Here is an 18151-nt window from a genome sequence, read left to right as displayed (position 1 = left end):
GTATGAGTGTTCAAGCATTTCCTCTCGATCCCATTTACAGAGTGGCAGGACGATCTTTCGGATAATCAGTCTGAGTACTCTGTCGGGTCTGAAGATGAAGATGAAGATTTTGAGGAACGGCCTGAGGGTAGGTGTCCTCATTATACAGAGTTTGGGATCAGTAACTTTTTTTGTATTCTGCAAGGACTGTTAAACTGACAAGAGTGAATGTAAAGACTTCTGCATTGTCAGAGATTTCTGTTTCAGTAAAACTGTTTTAAAATAACTTTTAAAATAGGTTGAAACAGATTTTTTTGTTATCATTTGCAATAAATTAAATTAATATTTTATAATGGGTTTTTTTGCTGTATTTGTAAATAATAAAATACAATCTTGGTGAGTATAGAAACTCCAAAGTAATTAAAATAATAGTGTTGAAATATATAAAAACATTAGAATAAAACGTTTTAATGGGCTTTATATTACAAATGATCAAATAATTTCTAAATAGCAAAAAATACAAATAAATGAACATTTAAACAAGCAAACAAATAAATAAATAAAAAATACATGAAACATTATACAAAATGCCATATAATGAGTAGAAAAATGTAATAATATTTTATAACATTGGATTTTTTACTGTATTTGTTATTAATAAAACATATTATTAATGAGTATAGAAACTTTAAACTTTAAAGAAAAAATAAATAAAATTGTTAAAATAAAAACATTGGAATAAAACTTTTACATGGGCTTTATATTACAAATTATCTAATAATTTCTAAATAACTAAAACTTACAAATAAACAAACATCTAAACAATAAACAAACAAGTAAATAAATACAAAATACATGAATAATTATACAAATCCATATAATGAGTAGAAAAAGGTAATATAAAAATACACTGTGGCATTCTAGGTGAGTATAGGATTGTGTGTCAAACCCCAAATTATACACAAAGTTTAAAATAAATAAACACATTAGAATAAAACATTTAAAGGGTCTCATTGCTAAAATAATCGAATAATTAAAAAATGATGATTAAGAATAAAATAAAAAAATAAACGAATGTACAATTTAAACAAACAAACAAACAAAAAACCAAACAAAAAACCAAACAAACAAACAAACAAACAAATAAATAAATAAATAAATAAATAAATAAATAAATAAATAAATAAATAAATAAATAAATACATGAACAATTATACAAATATATTAAAATAGTATATTTCCATGTTACAATGACCAGAAAAATTGAATAATATTGTAAATTAACAATTTCTGATAATATATTAAACACACTGTGGCATTATTGGAGAGTAGAGGAACTTGTATCATACCCAGAGTTAATTAAAATAAAAAGGTTGAAATAAATAAACTCATTAGAATAAATATTCAAATAATTACTAAATAATGACTTAGCTCAACATAAAAAAATACAAAATTAACATAAAATTTAAACAAACAAGTGAATACAAAATACATAAACATTCATAAAAATACATACAAATTGTAGATTATCATATTATAATGAGTAGAAAAGAATAATATTATTGTAAATTAATACAAATAAAAATTCTAATGACATTTTAAACGTACTTTGGCAGTATGCATTTTTCTGCTTTGTAATGTTTGATCAGACTTTATTGTCAGTTGTAGTAACTTGCTGTTTTATGACAGCTAGAGTTTATATCCTGCTCAAAATGACCCATTCATTCTCAAAAAACAATTTTGTTATTTGTTATAGTTTTATTATTTGTTATAGTGAATAAAGTATTGTTCGCTTACGTACCTCATTACTTCTGTTTTTTTTATATGTAACCTTACCGCCAACCTGATTTCACCAAGTAGGACATCTATGACATCTATGTTGATCCTGAAACAACATTCCAATCAGCCAATCAGAATTAAGGGATGCGTTTACTGTTTATGTTAAGTTTAGGCTCATGGTTAGGTTTATGCACTTCTACATGATTGTTATCCAACTATTATTCCCCTCTTATTTGGGAATAATTTACAGTTATGGTTGGGTTGAGGGGTAGGGAATAGGCATAGATTACATTTTCCAACAAAAGTAATGTTCCAGGATCAACATAGATGTTAATCCAGGATCGCATTGTACTTGGCAAGTCATGATGTGTGTGATTACTTAAAGGTTGTTTAGGTGAAGCAAATGTGTGACTTAATTCAGTTCTACATTGTGCAAAACCTACAAGGAGAAAATAAAAGGAGCTTGAAGCAAAGTATTGCAAAGTAAATATTAGATGACTAACCATTGTTGCTTTTGGATGAACTAGTTAGGCAGATTTGACTTTGATTTCCCATAAACTAAACATTCTTTTCGAATCTGAGTGCAAAAAGTGCAAAAAATTTGGTTTATTAAGAGACTAAAGATGCCTCAATAGGCTCAATAGTATTGCTATTTATGGCATCTACTGTAAAAGACCTTTTCAAATAATAACTGCTTGACTGCGGTAATTAAAGTATTTTTTGAGACTTTTGGAGATCTAAATGTGCTCTTTTTCCTCCAGGTGGACGCAGACACTCCCGCAGACAGCTGAAGAGTGATCGGGACAAACCATTGCCGCCACTGCTGGCTAGAGTTAGTGGAAATATAGAGGTAAATCTTTTTACAGTGTTATGAAAAGAGGGAGTTCTTGTGTGTTCCTTTCATTAGGTGAAGCTTTTGGCTATTTTCCTTTGGGATTTCAGGTTTTGGGATTTAATGCCCGGCAGCGAAAAGCCTTCTTGAATGCGATTATGCGCTGGGGAATGCCTCCGCAAGATGCCTTCAACTCACACTGGCTCGTCCGTGACCTTAGAGGGAAAAGTGAGAAGGAGTTCAGGTATGTACATGAATGGGGTCTCACTCTAATCTGCTTGTTAATTCATGTGGCACATCATCACGTGTCACAGTTTCTAGATCCAAATGCTCTATCAGATGCCAAATGTGACCGTGAACCACAAAACCAATCATAAGTGTTTAAAATTTTGTTTTATACTTCGTCTGAACAAATAAGCTTTCCATTAATTGTGTAGTTTCTTAGAATATGACAATATTTGGCAGAAATACAATCTGGAATTTGAAAAAAAAAATCTAAAATATTGGGAAAATCACCTTTAAAGTTGTCCAAATTAAGTTTTTAACAATGCATATAACTAGTCAGTTATTATGTTTCCATATATTTACAATTGAAAATGTACAAAATATATTCATGGAATATAATCTTTACATAATATTCCAAGGATTTTGGCATAAACAATCATTTTTAGCCATACTGTTACACTCTGTTGTGTATTGCAGAGAAGAAAAACAAAGTGTACTGTAGCTCCAAATGCAGCATTTAACATACATTTAATGAAAGACTGTAACAAAACTAAACTAAAACAAGGCAAAACAGACTAGGAAACACACGGCCATCATGAGAGCAATAAAAAAAACAGACAACAATTGTAATCTTGTAATCAGTGGGAATGAACCGTAGCTTTGTGTGTGTTTGTGTTTGTGTGTGCCTCCAAATGACTGACAGCTGAGGCAGGAGAGTTCTCCAGCAATCTGCATTGGCTAGATCACTGGTAATCATGACAATGGCTATTGTCAAAAGTATACCCATGCAACATAAGACCAAGGTTACAAATGTGCCCAATAAATGGCTTAATATACGCTAACAGTGTGCTGTAAATTATGATAATAATGTTTTTTTTTAAACATTGTTTATTGGGTTTTTACAAGTTAAATACAACATACAATAAAGTATGATAGATCATGAACGGCTATTGAGGGTAAATTTTAAAATGAATTACAAATTAAATCAAAACTGACCATATGATTTTGTAAGCTCACATTGGTAGATTTGTGGTGAACAATACATCTGTGGATGTCATTAAGAAACAAATAATAGTTTGCCCTTGTAATCTTTAACCGTTAAATTGTCGGATTTACTTATATCTTAAAAATTGGGCATGGCTAACATACTTAACCCTGCCCCTCCAACTGTCAGTTTTGACAACAAAAAGAAATAGTGAAGATGAGATGTCTGTTAGGTTGTAATAACTCTTTAAAACCCCTTTCCAAATCTTTCTGAATAAAATGCCTTCTTTACTACATCCATTCAGCTCACAGTGGAAAAAAAAAGCCACGCTCACTGTTTTCTTATTTAATATTCAGTTTCTCTAGGAACTAAACCACGATCGTAGCTAATGGTTCATGTGGACTTTAACATCTTAACAAGCAGATAATCTGTTGATATTATTTTCATTTATTGTTGTTGTGTGTTTCAGGGCTTACGTGTCTCTGTTCATGAGGCACCTGTGTGAGCCGGGAGCAGATGGAGCAGAGACATTTGCAGATGGAGTCCCAAGGGAAGGCCTGTCCCGCCAGCATGTTCTCACCCGGATCGGTGTCATGTCTCTGGTCCGCAAGAAGGTGATGATTTACTTACTTCTCTTTTATCTGCACTAGTTTTTAGCTTGATGAATGTAATTACAGTATCTAATTTACAACAGTGTTATTTAAATATCAGTTAGATTTTATATTATACATTCTTTATCGAAGTTTTGGTAATGTTGTTTTTTTTTGTGTGTAAATAGATGTATATTCATTTGATTATTTTACTTCGTCTCAGTCCCTTTATTCATCAGGGGTTGCCACAACGGAATAAACCAGCAACTTATCCAGCATACGTTTTACTCAGTGGACACTTCTAGCTTCTAGCTGCAATCCAGTTCTGGGAAGCATCCAAACACACTCATTCACACACATAGACTACGGCCAATTTAGTTTATTTAATTCACCTATAGCGCATGTCTTTGAACTGTGGGGGAAATCGGAGCACCTGGAGGAAACCCACACGAACACGGGAAGAAGATGCAAATTCCACACAGAAATGCCAACTGGCCCAGCCGGGATTCGACTCAGCGACCTTCTTGCTGTGAGGCGACAGTGCTATTCACTGAGCCACGGTGCTCCAAATAAATGTATATGTTGTTTTTAATTATTTTTATTTAGTTGGTGTTATTTTAGCACATCAGGTAAAGGTAAATTAAATGAGCAATATTTAGTAAACATTGATTTTATTTTGAGTAACAAACATTTTTTTTTTGTTAACTACAATAACCCTGGCTTAATCTTTTTAAAATTATTTATAATTTATTAGAAACACTGTAGCATTGTTTATCTGAATACATTTTTTGTAAAATTTTTTTTTTCTATTTTTAAAGCAATGAACATTAAATAAGCATCCAGATTGAACAGGCCTTTTATAAGTTACACACATGCTAGTTATTTACAATTAATCTTTTAAACGGTCACAAAACCAAAACACATTTTTTGAGATGTTGACAGACATATATGTTTTACATTGCTTAAAACACTAATAGGACACATAAATTTCACAAAATAGTGAAAAATGGTTGTTTGCGTTATTTTGAGCAAATTCGATCTTCTAATATGATTTTCGCCGCATTTTGTGACACGAGTTTCTATACACACACTGCTGTTTGACACTATTCTCTGCACCTACAGTGTCAGTGAAAGAACACAGACACCTGCATTGTAAAATGCTTAGGTTTTTTACCCATACGTGTGCGGTATCAAATTCCATTAAATCTCTCCCAGCAGTTCATACTTGCATCCAATATCTCATTTGCTTTGAGGGATATGCATGAAATGTTCCTGAATGAAAGTGAAAGTGCCAAACTGCAGTTAAGTTGACAAATTAAAAATTAAACCCTCGAAATTACAAGAAACATTTAAGGAAATGTGGATAGCATATTGATGCAATGACATAAATTGAATTATGTGTTATAATATGTAAAACGGGATCATGAAAGGAGCATTCAAAAAACAACTCATGTAAACACCTTAATCATATTATTGTCTTATTCAGATTAAGGCAAATAATTTGATTAAAGATGTCTATGTAAAGATAGTCTTTTTCCATCTCCCCTGCGTCTGTATTTGTGCTGCCTCTGTGAAAATCAGCACGGGCAGGTAATGAAACTCCCCTTTTCATGCAAACCCTTCCCTCTTTCAACACTCTTACATAAACAAAGCTAGACTCACCCATTTTCCTGACTTTTCTTCAAACTAGAGGTGTGAGAACACCCTGCTCAGACAGGGGGGTTCATGGCCCTTTAGTTCAAGTTCAAGTTCATATATTTATAGAGCATATTTAAAAACAGTCACAAGACTGATCAAATTACTGTACATAAGACAAAGTAAACTAAAAAGAGATTATAAATTTAGTTTAAGATTACAGGATTATAAATTTAGTTTAAATGTACTGTAATACAAAATATTTTTTTAACATTAAATAATAAATATGTATCCACAAGAATCATTCTTTGAAACAAATCTATATGGTTTTTAAATATAAATACAAAATAGTAATAAATTATAAAATAAGAAAGGGTTTCTGCTAAAATTCCTCTTGTTTGTGTTGCGTATGTAGGTTCAGGAGTTTGAACATGTGAATGGGAAGTTTAGTACACCAGATCGGATTCCTGTAGGATTAGAGCTGAAAAAACTAACAGAAAGTGTCTCGTCGGATCCAAACACCCCTGTTCCTGCCAGTCCTGTTCCAACTCAACCCAGCACACCGGTTCCTTCAGGTAAGACTGAACATGTTCTTACGTCATCATAAAATGCTGGTTGTTTATGGTTACCTACACAGTAGAATTGTACTTACAGATAAGACAGAGTCAGTGTCCGGGTCTCAAGAAGATAAGGAGATTGCAGAGCCAGAGAACACCAAACCGCTGGACCCTGAGGTCATACTGACGTAATCAAGAAATTACCTTCTGTGTCCTTCCATCTTTTCTTTTGTCTTTACTAAAAGATCTCTCTTCTTGTAACAGCCAGTTGTTCCAGAACCCTCTCCTGCGCCAGAAAAGACCAATGAGGGAGAAGAAACAAAAAACGGCAGTCCTGAAGAGAAACGATTGGAGGAGAGCGAGAAAAGTGACACCCCTCCAGTCCAATCAGAGCCATCAGCCAATCAAGCACCGCCACCTACTAAGCAATGTGAGCAGCCAGCCAATCAGACACCTTCAGGTGAGGATTTTTCACCATGACAGTAATGATTCTCACTCACTTAAGCTGCAGTCACACTACAGTTTGAGCATGTAAAGTTCTGTAGTACGGTGCTATGAAAAGGGGCGGTATTAAACAAAATGATTAGACATTAAAAAAGCGAACGATTTCTCAATATTTTTAATATCTGTCCAGAGAACTCATGTTTTGATCTTCAATTGGTCTTACGCAATCATGTGATGCAATTTCGCCGGTCAGAGTTCACGAAGCTTGAACTTTCCAACACAGCAAACGGCGAAACTTGTTTCACAAGCTTGCATTTCTGCTTTGCCACATTCGCATGTGTATGAATGGAAGTCTATGGGGAGAAAAATCCTGTGTGACTGCGGCTTTACTTACTTTTTCAGTAGCTTATACCTTCTTCTTTATTAACACCAATTAATAATGCTTCTTTAAAGTATTATTCCCTATAATGAAAGTTTCAAATGATTGCTTTTCTTATAGACTGTGGTAAAGGAAAAGAGACTTCTCCAGAAAGAGGGGAAACTAAACCCAGCCCTCCAAAAACAGAGGATAAGGAACAAAAACCAGGTCAGTGTTTGTGGTTTTTATGATACTTCAGTTAACATAATAAAATATTTTTCAAATCCATTTTATCTACAGATTGGCATTTTAAAAAATACATTTTGCAAAAAAAGGAATACAAAAATGGTCAATAAATATTACATCTTATCAAATATTACAATAAAACATTACAAAAACATACAAAACCCTATGACCAAAATTTGTGTACAGATTCAAATCATGCAATGTGATTTTTTTTGTATTTTTTTTTTTATTAAAAATTCTAAACAGATCAAAATGTATAAATAATATAATATAATATAATATAACATAACATAATATAATTAATATAATATAATATAATATAATATAATATAATATAATATAATATAATATAATATAATATAATATAATATAATATAATATAATATAATAATATATTTTAAATTAAATTAAATTAAATCTACTTTCTTTCAAACGATGACATTTCTGTAGCCATTCCTGATGATGTAAAATCTGAAGACCCTCCTGAAAACCAAGTGAATGGAGAGAAAGATGTAAGAGATGAGACGGACGAGGGCCACAGAGATGACAAGAGCAGCATCAAAACTCGCTTCATGTTCAACATTGCAGATGGAGGATTCACAGGTGAGTTACAGTCTTATTAATGTCGTTTTTGACAGGCAAATCAACACATGGGCGAGTAGTGTATCACATATTTAGGATCTTTAGGAGTGATTTTTAGCAGAAATAAAGAAGTATGCATGGATGTGCATGAGTGTTTATGTGTGTTCAGAGTTGCACACGCTATGGCAGAATGAGGAACGCGCAGCTGTGTCATCTGGCAAAATATACGACATCTGGCATCGTCGCCATGACTACTGGCTGCTGGCTGGCATCGTAACGTATCCTAATTCTTCTTTCCATAGCACTTTTGAGCTGTCTTAATATCGCTTTAATCATGTTTGTTATCTTACTGTAATTTCGCTTGTGCTGTTTTTGTTGTTTCTTTTACGGTTTCTTTTTGTCAGTGTCATTATATACAGTGCTCAGAATAATTGAGTACACGCCATATTTTGATCCATTTCTCAGTGAATATAGGCAGTGTATTTTGGTGCATTTAAATAAAACAGAATTATTAAACAGATATATTTATTAAAATTATATTTTAGTCACCAAGCATATTTAGAAATTAAAAGAAAATACAATTAAATTCAAGCAAAAAATTGCAAAAAATTATAATTACAACCTACAAAATTTCAACTAAATTAAATTTTTTGCTTCTCTTGATGTTTTCTCTTTTTAAAACTTGTGGTTAATATTTTTCTATAACATATACATTTGGGTGTAACACAACACAAAAACAGTATAGTTTTTGGACCGTTATTGTAAGTTATTTTGTTAGATAAGCTCCAGATTTGGCTTCATATAAATTTAAAAGGTAGATTTGTGAGGGGTGTACTTATATATGCTGGGCATTGTAGTTGTGAACATTGATAAGTGTAAATTTTGAATTAGACCAGCAGAAAAAAAAAAACAAAAAAAAACAAAGCAAGAATTAATGAAAAAAAAATTTTTATTTTAACTTGCAATCATGAACAAAAACATTAAAATAAGTGTGTAACCTGTTGAAAAAATTGGGTCAGGATGGTGTTGTGAATACTTTAAAAAATCACTAATAATAATAATAATAATAATAATAATAATAATAATAATAATAATAATAACAATAATATTATTAATAATAATAATAATAATATCAGTTTTTTAAGTTAATATATGATGAAATAAAATGTAATTAACTAAAAGACATTTTTGTAATTATTATTTGCAGTCTTCAGTTTTCCAATTATGCTGTTTTTACTCATTTAAAGTTTGAGAATTATATTTATTGTTATATTTATTATTATAAAATAACAAAATAGTATTTATTATTTAGTATTTATAGTTATGGGCGCCACGGTCGTGCTGTCGCCCAACAGCAAGAATGTTGCTAATTAGAGCCCTGGTTGAGTCAGTTGGTATTTCTGTGTGGAGTTTGCATGTTGTCCCTGTTTTCGCATGGGTTTCCTTCAGCTGCACTGGTTTCCCCCACAAGTCCAAGGACATGCGTTGAATTGAATAAAGCTAAAGTTTTTGTAATGAATGTGTCTATGTCCTGGGGCCTCATGTACGAAGACTTGCGTGGAAATCTTACTAAAACATTGCGTACGCACAAAGCTGTAAATGTGCGTACGCAGAAAAAATTTCAGATGTATGAAACACTGCGTACGCCGAATCTCACGCATATTCTTTTGTACATCCGAATGAACGTGAAACTGAGCGCAACATGCACGAGCACAAAACCCCTCCCTGCCTCCTCCCCCGTATGAATATGCTAATGACTATGCTAATGGCAAAACCCAACGAAAAAGCAACGGCAAAATCAAACAAAAAGAGAAACTTTGAACAGAATGTGAATTGGAGGTGCTGCTTTCGGAGGTAGAACGGAGAAAAGCGGTGTTATTTGCAAGTTTGTTCTCCGGAATTAACAACAAAAGAAAAAAATAGAGTGGGAGAGTTTAGCTGATACGGTTAACACAGTTGGGTCTGAACATCGCACTGAGTGCATTTACAAAAGAAATAGTGTGGTTTATATCTGTAAACTGTTGCAGTACCCTTAGCAGTCTCAGTGGCGCACCTCATAAGAAGCATATGATCATATACTGACACGTTCGAGCACAAACTCGGTTCGAATCCAGCGTCTGATGAATACTTTCTTCTTTTTTTCCCGCTACATATCAGATTTTGCCCACTATTTATCACGAGAAAGACAAGTAGGAATCATTAATAAGTTTGTGCATCATATTTTATTTGCACATTTATTGAATGGAAATGTTTCTGATTCACGCATGCAAATTTATCTTCAGATAGTGTCTTTATAGCAATGTGCGTGCAGTAGATAGCTCAGATTACATTGGGAAAACAGGCGACCGCTGCAAATTGTGCTTTAATGTTTAGCTGCTCAACTGTATGGTATGGAAATCTTACATACCTACTATATGAACCCGTCTCATACAGCTGCCATTGCAAGGATCAGACACTTTGTAGAGAAGAATTTAACACAACTGCCTCTAGGAGTCGCCAATGGAAATAAAACAGACACGCACAAAAAATGTGCGTACGCCTGCCAGAAAGCTGCCGTGAAGGTGCGCACATTCCCACGTTCAGTTCATTGTTAGTAAATCCAAACGTGAGCGATTCTGAGCGTGAAACCTGGCGTACGCAAAGTTTTTGTGCGTACGCAGCGTTGATACATGAGGCCCCTGGTCCTCCAGGTTAGGGGTTGGGCTTTGGGCTAACAACCCACCTTGTAAAAATTAAATGTTACGAAACACCAACATGGTGCGACTAAATATCAACTTAGATATATACGGCCCTGGTAGTAAGTATTTATAGTTCTAAATATATTCTTGTGGAGACTGTAATACATTTATATTAGAATTTATTGATAAAAAAGAACAGTGCAATTGATGAGACCATGGTCTCAAAGTATATATCTAACTAGTCTAAAAAGTACAGAATTTATTTTAAAAACCAAATATTGCCCAATATTGTTGTTTTGTGTGTTTTTTCCAATACAAAATAAATCTCAACCATTTCAGTTGTTGTGTGCTTCATTACAATTTTATCTAAAACCATTGCAATATATGAGTTTATATACAAATCCTTAACCTGGTGCTCTCAGACATGGTTATGCCCGCTGGCAGGACATTCAGAATGACCCACGTTATGCCATCCTCAATGAGCCTTTCAAGACTGAAATGCATAAAGGGAACTACTTAGAAATGAAGAACAAGTTCCTTGCCAGACGCTTTAAGGTACAAGTTTTCCTGTACCTATGTTTTGTTTTAGCCAATTAAAAACATAGCCTTTTAAATTCGCATGTTTTACCTTCATGATTTAGCTACTGGAACAAGCTTTGGTCATCGAGGAGCAGCTCCGGCGTGCGGCGTACCTGAACATGACTCAGGACCCCAGTCATCCTGCCATGGCCCTCAACACACGTTTTGCAGAAGTGGAGTGTCTGGCCGAGTCTCATCAGCACCTCTCCAAAGAGTCTCTGGCTGGTAACAAGCCAGCCAATGCAGTGCTGCACAAAGGTGATTTCAAATATAATAAAATATACAATAAATAAAAGTTTGGAACTTGTTAAGGTCTTTAGATGAGGGTTGATGTTAGGTTTACATGTTTTATCTAGAATATATGTTTTATTCAGTACTAAATGAGCAGATCTATTTTGTAAAAAATGTTCTAAGGTGAACTTCTGTCCTGTTTTGACTGAACTCCCCATTTGAATTGATATGATGTATTGTGGAGACTTAGAAGTAAACACCCCCTCATGCTATTGGCTAACAGTTTTGGATATTTAAATAGTTTTTTTTTTGAAAGTTTAAAAGGACAGATGTGTACCCACTGACAGTTTACATCCTCCATAAATAGACTGATTTGATTTAGGCTACAAACACTTGTTTTGACAAACAAACAAAAAGACAAAGCAATAATTACCTGCAATAACTTTAATAATTAGCTGTAATAATAGTTTTCAGTCTTTTTAAAAACCAATGTCTACTTGTGTCTAAATTTTAAACAAACCAGTGGTAAAAAAAAATGATTGTGAACAAAGGACCAAGTTCTTACTGACGTGCTCTAAATCTTAATTAAAATAAAGTTCATCCACTCTTTCTTGATATTTGTAATCAAGAGGAAGGTAATTCAAAGACTTCTTTTTCCACAACATAAAACTGAACAGCAGCTTGACGTGTCTTTAGAGCATCTTTATAGTTTGGTTTCTGCATATTTAGACCTGCATTTACCTCTCTTGTTATTTACCTACTACAGCTTAAAGTTCAGCCAGAAATGAAAATTCATTTATTCTCTCTCATGTGGTTTAAACCTTTATGAGTTCTTTCTTGAGTTGAACGCAAAAGAAGATATTTTGAGGAATGCTGGATATTGGTTATAATGTTGACTAGAAAATTGTGGAATTTAATATGTGTCAGATTCTTCAGAATATATTATTTTGTCTTCAATAGAAGAAAGCATCTAAAATAGATTTTCAACAAATAAAGGATAAGTAAATGATGTCATGAATTGTGGGTGGAGCTAAACATGCAGTGATGTAGAAGTGTGCTTTGATCTTATGTGGAGTCATGTGGATAAAGTAGCACATTTCACAATCTGTCATCATTGCAAATGCAATGCAATCTAATTGAATTTGCATTGTAACATTAAATGAAAGTTAATAAGGTGTTACATTTTATTTCCCATATTAAGCTTTTATTTATGATACTCCCAAAATCATTCTGCATAAATCCACAGATTTTTAACACAGTTCTGCACAGAAATAGCAAAAATGTCTGCAGATTCCGCCTGGCCCTACTGATCACTAACCAATCACTGCGTTATAATAATAAATAATAATAATACATTAAATTTAATTTGTATAGCACACTCTGCATTTACTGTATTCTGGAGAATATACTTTTGTTTTAACTATGCTTTAAATACAGCATGTTTATAGTTTTGTTGTATACTACTGTATGCAACAGTAATGATTATTTTATGTTTCTTCATGTCAATGTTTACAATGTACCTGTTATTCCTCTCAGCAGATAACTGTGGCTGTAGAACATTGCATCGAATTGTAGATATAAGCCTACACTGTAAAAGGTGATTAGTTACTTAAAGCCAGCAAACCAATTGCCTTGACAAAAACCACTTGACTTTTTTTTTTTTTTACAAAACTAATGTAAGTAAACCTATTGTAACTTGGAACTGTTAAGCTGACTTAATTTTTATAATTATGCAAGTTGTATTCACTTTTAAAAAAATAATCACAACTAATCAACGAATCACGTTTTCCAATACACATTAATTATATATATATATATATATATATATATATATATATATATATATATATATATATATATATATATTTTTTTTTTTTTTTTTTTTTTTTCAGCTTTTCTGTATCTAGCAAAATGACTGTAACTAAAATAATCTGCTCTTCCAGACTCCAGTGCGTTTTCTAAATTCAATGCAGACTATGATTGTCAACTTTTTATAGACTTAATAAGGTACCAAATATGTAATATTTTAATAATTTCAGTAATTATTTAAAAACAGACGTGCGAAAATAGTCTGACACTGTAAAAAAGGATTAACTTTAAAAAAAGTAAGTACAATAAGCATAATTATAAACATTAGGTCAGCTTAACAGTTGCAAGTTACAATGGGTTTACTTACATTATTTTTGTAAAGGCAACTTTTTGCTTTTAATGCAATTAGTTTAGTCACTTTAAGTGACTAATCACTTTTTACAGTGTATGAAAGAGCAAAGAGCTTTACATTTAGAACATGTTAACATGGTGTACCCAAACATTTACTATTATAAAAGAAGTGTTTGCCATTTGTTGCAAATGCTTTATTCTTACACATCTTTATGGCATTTTCAATGCAGTGTTACATTTTGAAGCAGATGTAAGGCATTTTGCATCTTGTGTGTACAGTTTTGAGAACTGTATGTAGAGTTTTGAAAAAAGACACTTGTTTTGACACCTGTTTTGATTGCTTTTTGCACCTTGCTTTAATTGATTGAGTTGATGTTGTTTCAGTGTTAAATCAGCTGGAGGAGTTGTTAAGTGATATGAAGGCGGATGTGACGCGTTTGCCCTCCATGCTTTCGCGGGTGCCACCAGTGTCCGCGCGGCTCCAGATGTCAGAGCGGGGCATCCTCAGCAGACTCACCAGCCGGGGCAATGAGCCGCCACCTCAGCAGGTGACACGTCTCCTGCCATATGTGTGGTCCATACATGATGAATAATAGATGGGCCTCATGTGGATCAACCTTCATGTAAGAATGTTCCGTTTTATCTTCCCTCAGCCTTTCCCTCAGGGCTCTTTCGGCTGTTCTCAGATGTATAATAGCAGTTTCGCCGGAGGGTTTCGTGGACCTGGAGGCACCGCCATGGTGAACTATAGCCAGATGCCCCTGGGGCCGTACGTCAGTGGTTAGTGACCTACATTAGTCTTGACATGGAGAGCATGCAGTAATCAAAAACTCACCAGTTGAGTTAAAGGGGCAGTTCACCGAAAAAAGAACATTCTATCATCATTTACTCTCTCATATCTTTTCGAAGATACTTTCTTTGGCAGGCAGAATGTCCAAACAATGAAAGTCAATAAGACCTAAATTGTTTTGACTGATTTTGTGCAATAATTTACTTTTTTTGTTATGCTAAAGTAAGTCTCAAAAGGTATCTAAAGGGTTACTAAATTATGTATGTAATGTAATGTTATGTGTATTTATATAGCGCATTTATTGTGTTTGGCCATACACCCAAAGTGCTTCACAATCATGAAGCTATAAGTGGAGTGGAGAGACGGTGATAGAGCCAATTCAGTGGATGGGGATAATTGGGAGGCCATGATGGTTAAGGGCTGAGAGGGAATTTGGCCAGGACACCAGTACTCTTTACAAGAAGTGCCATGGGATTTTTAATGACCACAGAGAGGCAGGACCTCGGTTTAACGTCTCATCCGAAAGACGGCACCCACTGACAGTATACTTTCCCCTTCACTTTTACTTGGGCATTAGGACTCACACAGACCACAGGTTGAGCGCCTCCTGCTGGCCTCACTAACACCGCTTTCAACAGCAACCCAGTTTTTCCATGTGGTCTCCCATCCAGGTACTGACCAGGCTCAGCCCTGCTTAGCTTCACCGGTCTTGGGCTGCAGGGCAATATGGCTGTGATAATGCTGTAAGGGCATCTGCTGTGTAAAACGAATGCCGGAATAGTTAATGGTTCATTCCGCTGTGTCAATCCCTGATGAATATGGGAATTAATCATTTAATTAATAAATGATGATGGAATGATTTGGGTGAACTGTTTCTTTAAGTCAGAGAGTCTTTATTTCATATAAAACAAATTGCATCAAATCAGCTTTATGGGCAAACTTATAGAATTAATTAGTATTTAGTAAATAGAATGTTTAACAGTGTGTTAGTTACAGTATGTTTCATCAACAGTACTAATCATCTTAAATGCTGTATTAAAACATATCTAGTGTCTTTTAGCCAGACTTTATGACTTCAATTTTACATTATAATATATTATAATATAGTCCAAGAATCAACCACTTAGAAAATAACTGACCAAATGATCTGACTAACAAGAAAATCATCCAAACACAGTTGGTTTGTGCATCCTGAATTTACATTGTAGTTGAGAAATCTGAGATACTTTCCGTGATCTGTGGACTTTTAACAAAAACTAATAAAACATTTGTTATTGTACTAATAAAATTGTTGTCCACTCTATAAATAAAGCTGAAAAGAAATGACATGATAGGTGAAAACGAAAATGGAGCATTTTTATTCATCGGCTGATTTTTAAAATGGAATCCAGTAAAATACAGCTGGAATAAAAATCTATTCAAGATGCTAAATTTCAATCAAAACTATAGATATAAAAAAGCTAATTAACATGAATAAATACTTATTAAAAGATGAGATGACTGATTTTGGTGTCTGCATCCTTAAATATTTGCAAAAATTATTGTATATATAGAGAAAACATATTTTATTATTTGCAAGATAAGTCTCTATTTTTTTTTTGTTGATGAATTTAAATGTCAAAATATGGGTGAAAGAATGATCCATCATCATTCAGCATGAGGTATATTTATGCCGAAATGAAACAACATATTTATTCTAACCTGTACTTATTAAATACATATTTTAAAATGCAGACAAATATTTCAAACCTAGTTGTTGCAGGACAGTGGAATGTACATTTTAAGTACATTTTTGAGTCTTTTAATATGTCGTCAATTGGTTCTGAATACGAATCTGAAACAATTTTTTGATACTGTACTGTATATCAAAGGTGTCAAATCCAGTTCTTGGAGGGCCACAGCTCTGCACAGTTTAGCTTTAACCCTAATTAAACACACCTGATCGACCTAATTGAATGCTTGGCTGTTTCTCAATATGTGTTCTTCAGCGATCTTGCGTCCTCGTATTCTTGTGTAGCATCATCATCAACTGCCAAAGTTTAGTTCCAAAACTCAAGACCACAAGAACGGAGGACTTATGAAAGTTCCCAGATGTATTCTTAATATGTGTTGAGGATGCACCGATGCAGACTTGAGGAGACTTGAACAGTCTCAAAAGTCATTGTGACTGAATAAAGGAGGTGGGAAGTGCAGTATTCTATACCTGTTCATTATTAAAGTTCAGAAATAAAACCTTTTAAACTCAAGAGTTTCTCTAAATGAGACGGTAAAAGTAAACATCACCATGAAAATCGTAATAAAGGCATTAAGGGTATTGAATTTCCTATTAAATTTAGTTTTATTTGCGTTTTAAAAGTATTTTGTGCATGTTATATACATTGAAAAGAAAAAAAAAATCAATAAAATGTTGTATGAATGCTGTAATGTTTAAATAACTTTCCATTAAAAACACGTAAAGGTCATGTGACCATCAGAAAGAATGGAGCTTCTCCTTTCTCACAGGACACATTCTCTATTCTCACGGTATCCTGAGTTTGTTCTTCCGAGGTGACCTGGCAAGACCAGTTTCTGCGAGTAAGCTAGTCTGTTCGTTGTGTTCTTGGAATTGAGAAACAGCCCATCAGTCTTATTTTAAACATCCAGGTTAATGTATCGAAGCAGGGTTGGAACTAAACTGTGCAAGGCTGCAGCCCTACAGGAACTGTGTTTGACAGCCCTGCTGTACATAAACATTAACATTGAATGACATTTTAGTGTGTCTTCTGTACATGATGGTTAAAAATAGGTCACACTTGATGGTCTGTTTGTTGAACTTAATTTACATTGCATCTACATGCCAACTAATTCTCATTAGATTATGAGTAGACTGTTAGGTTGGAGTTAGGGTTATTGTAAGTTGACATGTAATTGCAAAGTTTCTTATAGTCAGCTAAATGTCTGTTGAAGGAGCAATATCAACAGATATTAAGCAGACTGTCAACTAATACTCAAATAGACCATTAAAATAAAGTGTTACCAATAAAAATTGTATTTATTTTTTGCTTATAAAAAAAACAGGAGTATTGCATACAAACTGTACTAAAAATCACTTTTCTTTCTGATCACTAAGGAAATAAACAAATGGGGTGACTATGAAGTATAATTTCTCCTTTTTTTACTTTTCTATCTTCTTCAGTTTCCTCAAACGGGCCTCCTGCCCCTACCAGCCTCCTGGAGAAGAAGTCGAGTGACGTCCTGCGAGATGTGGTAACCCCTGATTTAAAATCAGGCAAACCCAGTGATGTTATATGCATCGAGGACTAGCCTGTGGATGCTCCATCCTGTTAATGTACAGTTTAAAACCTACAGACAGAATGCTGGAGGAAGAAATAATAAACAGCGAACCTTATCAGTTGCACTTTTGTCTTTCAGAATCTGTACTTGTACGCGCCTGTAAGTTTTATTCAGTAGATTTAAGTTTCGTTCATTCTTAAAAAAAAAAGGAAAAAAAAAACAGCGATA

General features: G+C 33.6%; 1 protein-coding gene across 11 annotated transcripts in view; it reads left to right on the top strand.

The window, feature by feature from the left end:
* The window catches only part of chd5 (chromodomain helicase DNA binding protein 5), a 76164-nt gene that overhangs the window by 54985 nt on the left and 3028 nt on the right, over nt 1-18151 (top strand). For 8 of the 11 annotated variants that reach the window (XM_073916841.1, XM_073916838.1, XM_021479856.3 and 5 more), the window contains 15 exons: nt 41-127; nt 2520-2608; nt 2701-2834; nt 4270-4414; nt 6441-6600; nt 6680-6759; nt 6847-7042; nt 7526-7612; nt 8081-8233; nt 8382-8490; nt 11313-11445; nt 11532-11727; nt 14245-14408; nt 14514-14640; nt 17826-18047. In XM_073916841.1, coding sequence (XP_073772942.1) covers nt 41-127; nt 2520-2608; nt 2701-2834; nt 4270-4414; nt 6441-6600; nt 6680-6759; nt 6847-7042; nt 7526-7612; nt 8081-8233; nt 8382-8490; nt 11313-11445; nt 11532-11727; nt 14245-14408; nt 14514-14640; nt 17826-17953 — 1988 coding nt within the window. In that variant the 3' untranslated portion in view covers nt 17954-18047. Of the gene's footprint in view, nt 1-40; nt 128-2519; nt 2609-2700; nt 2835-4269; nt 4415-6440; nt 6601-6679; nt 6760-6846; nt 7043-7525; nt 7613-8080; nt 8234-8381; nt 8491-11312; nt 11446-11531; nt 11728-14244; nt 14409-14513; nt 14641-17825; nt 18048-18151 lie in introns of those variants that run through there. The other 3 variants (XM_073916840.1, XM_073916839.1, XM_073916835.1) reach the window with 1 other exon arrangement.

Source organism: Danio rerio, chromosome 11, assembly GCF_049306965.1.
Source record: "Danio rerio strain Tuebingen ecotype United States chromosome 11, GRCz12tu, whole genome shotgun sequence".
Lineage (NCBI taxonomy): Eukaryota > Metazoa > Chordata > Actinopteri > Cypriniformes > Danionidae > Danio > Danio rerio.
This window is presented reverse-complemented; position numbering and strand designations above follow the sequence as displayed.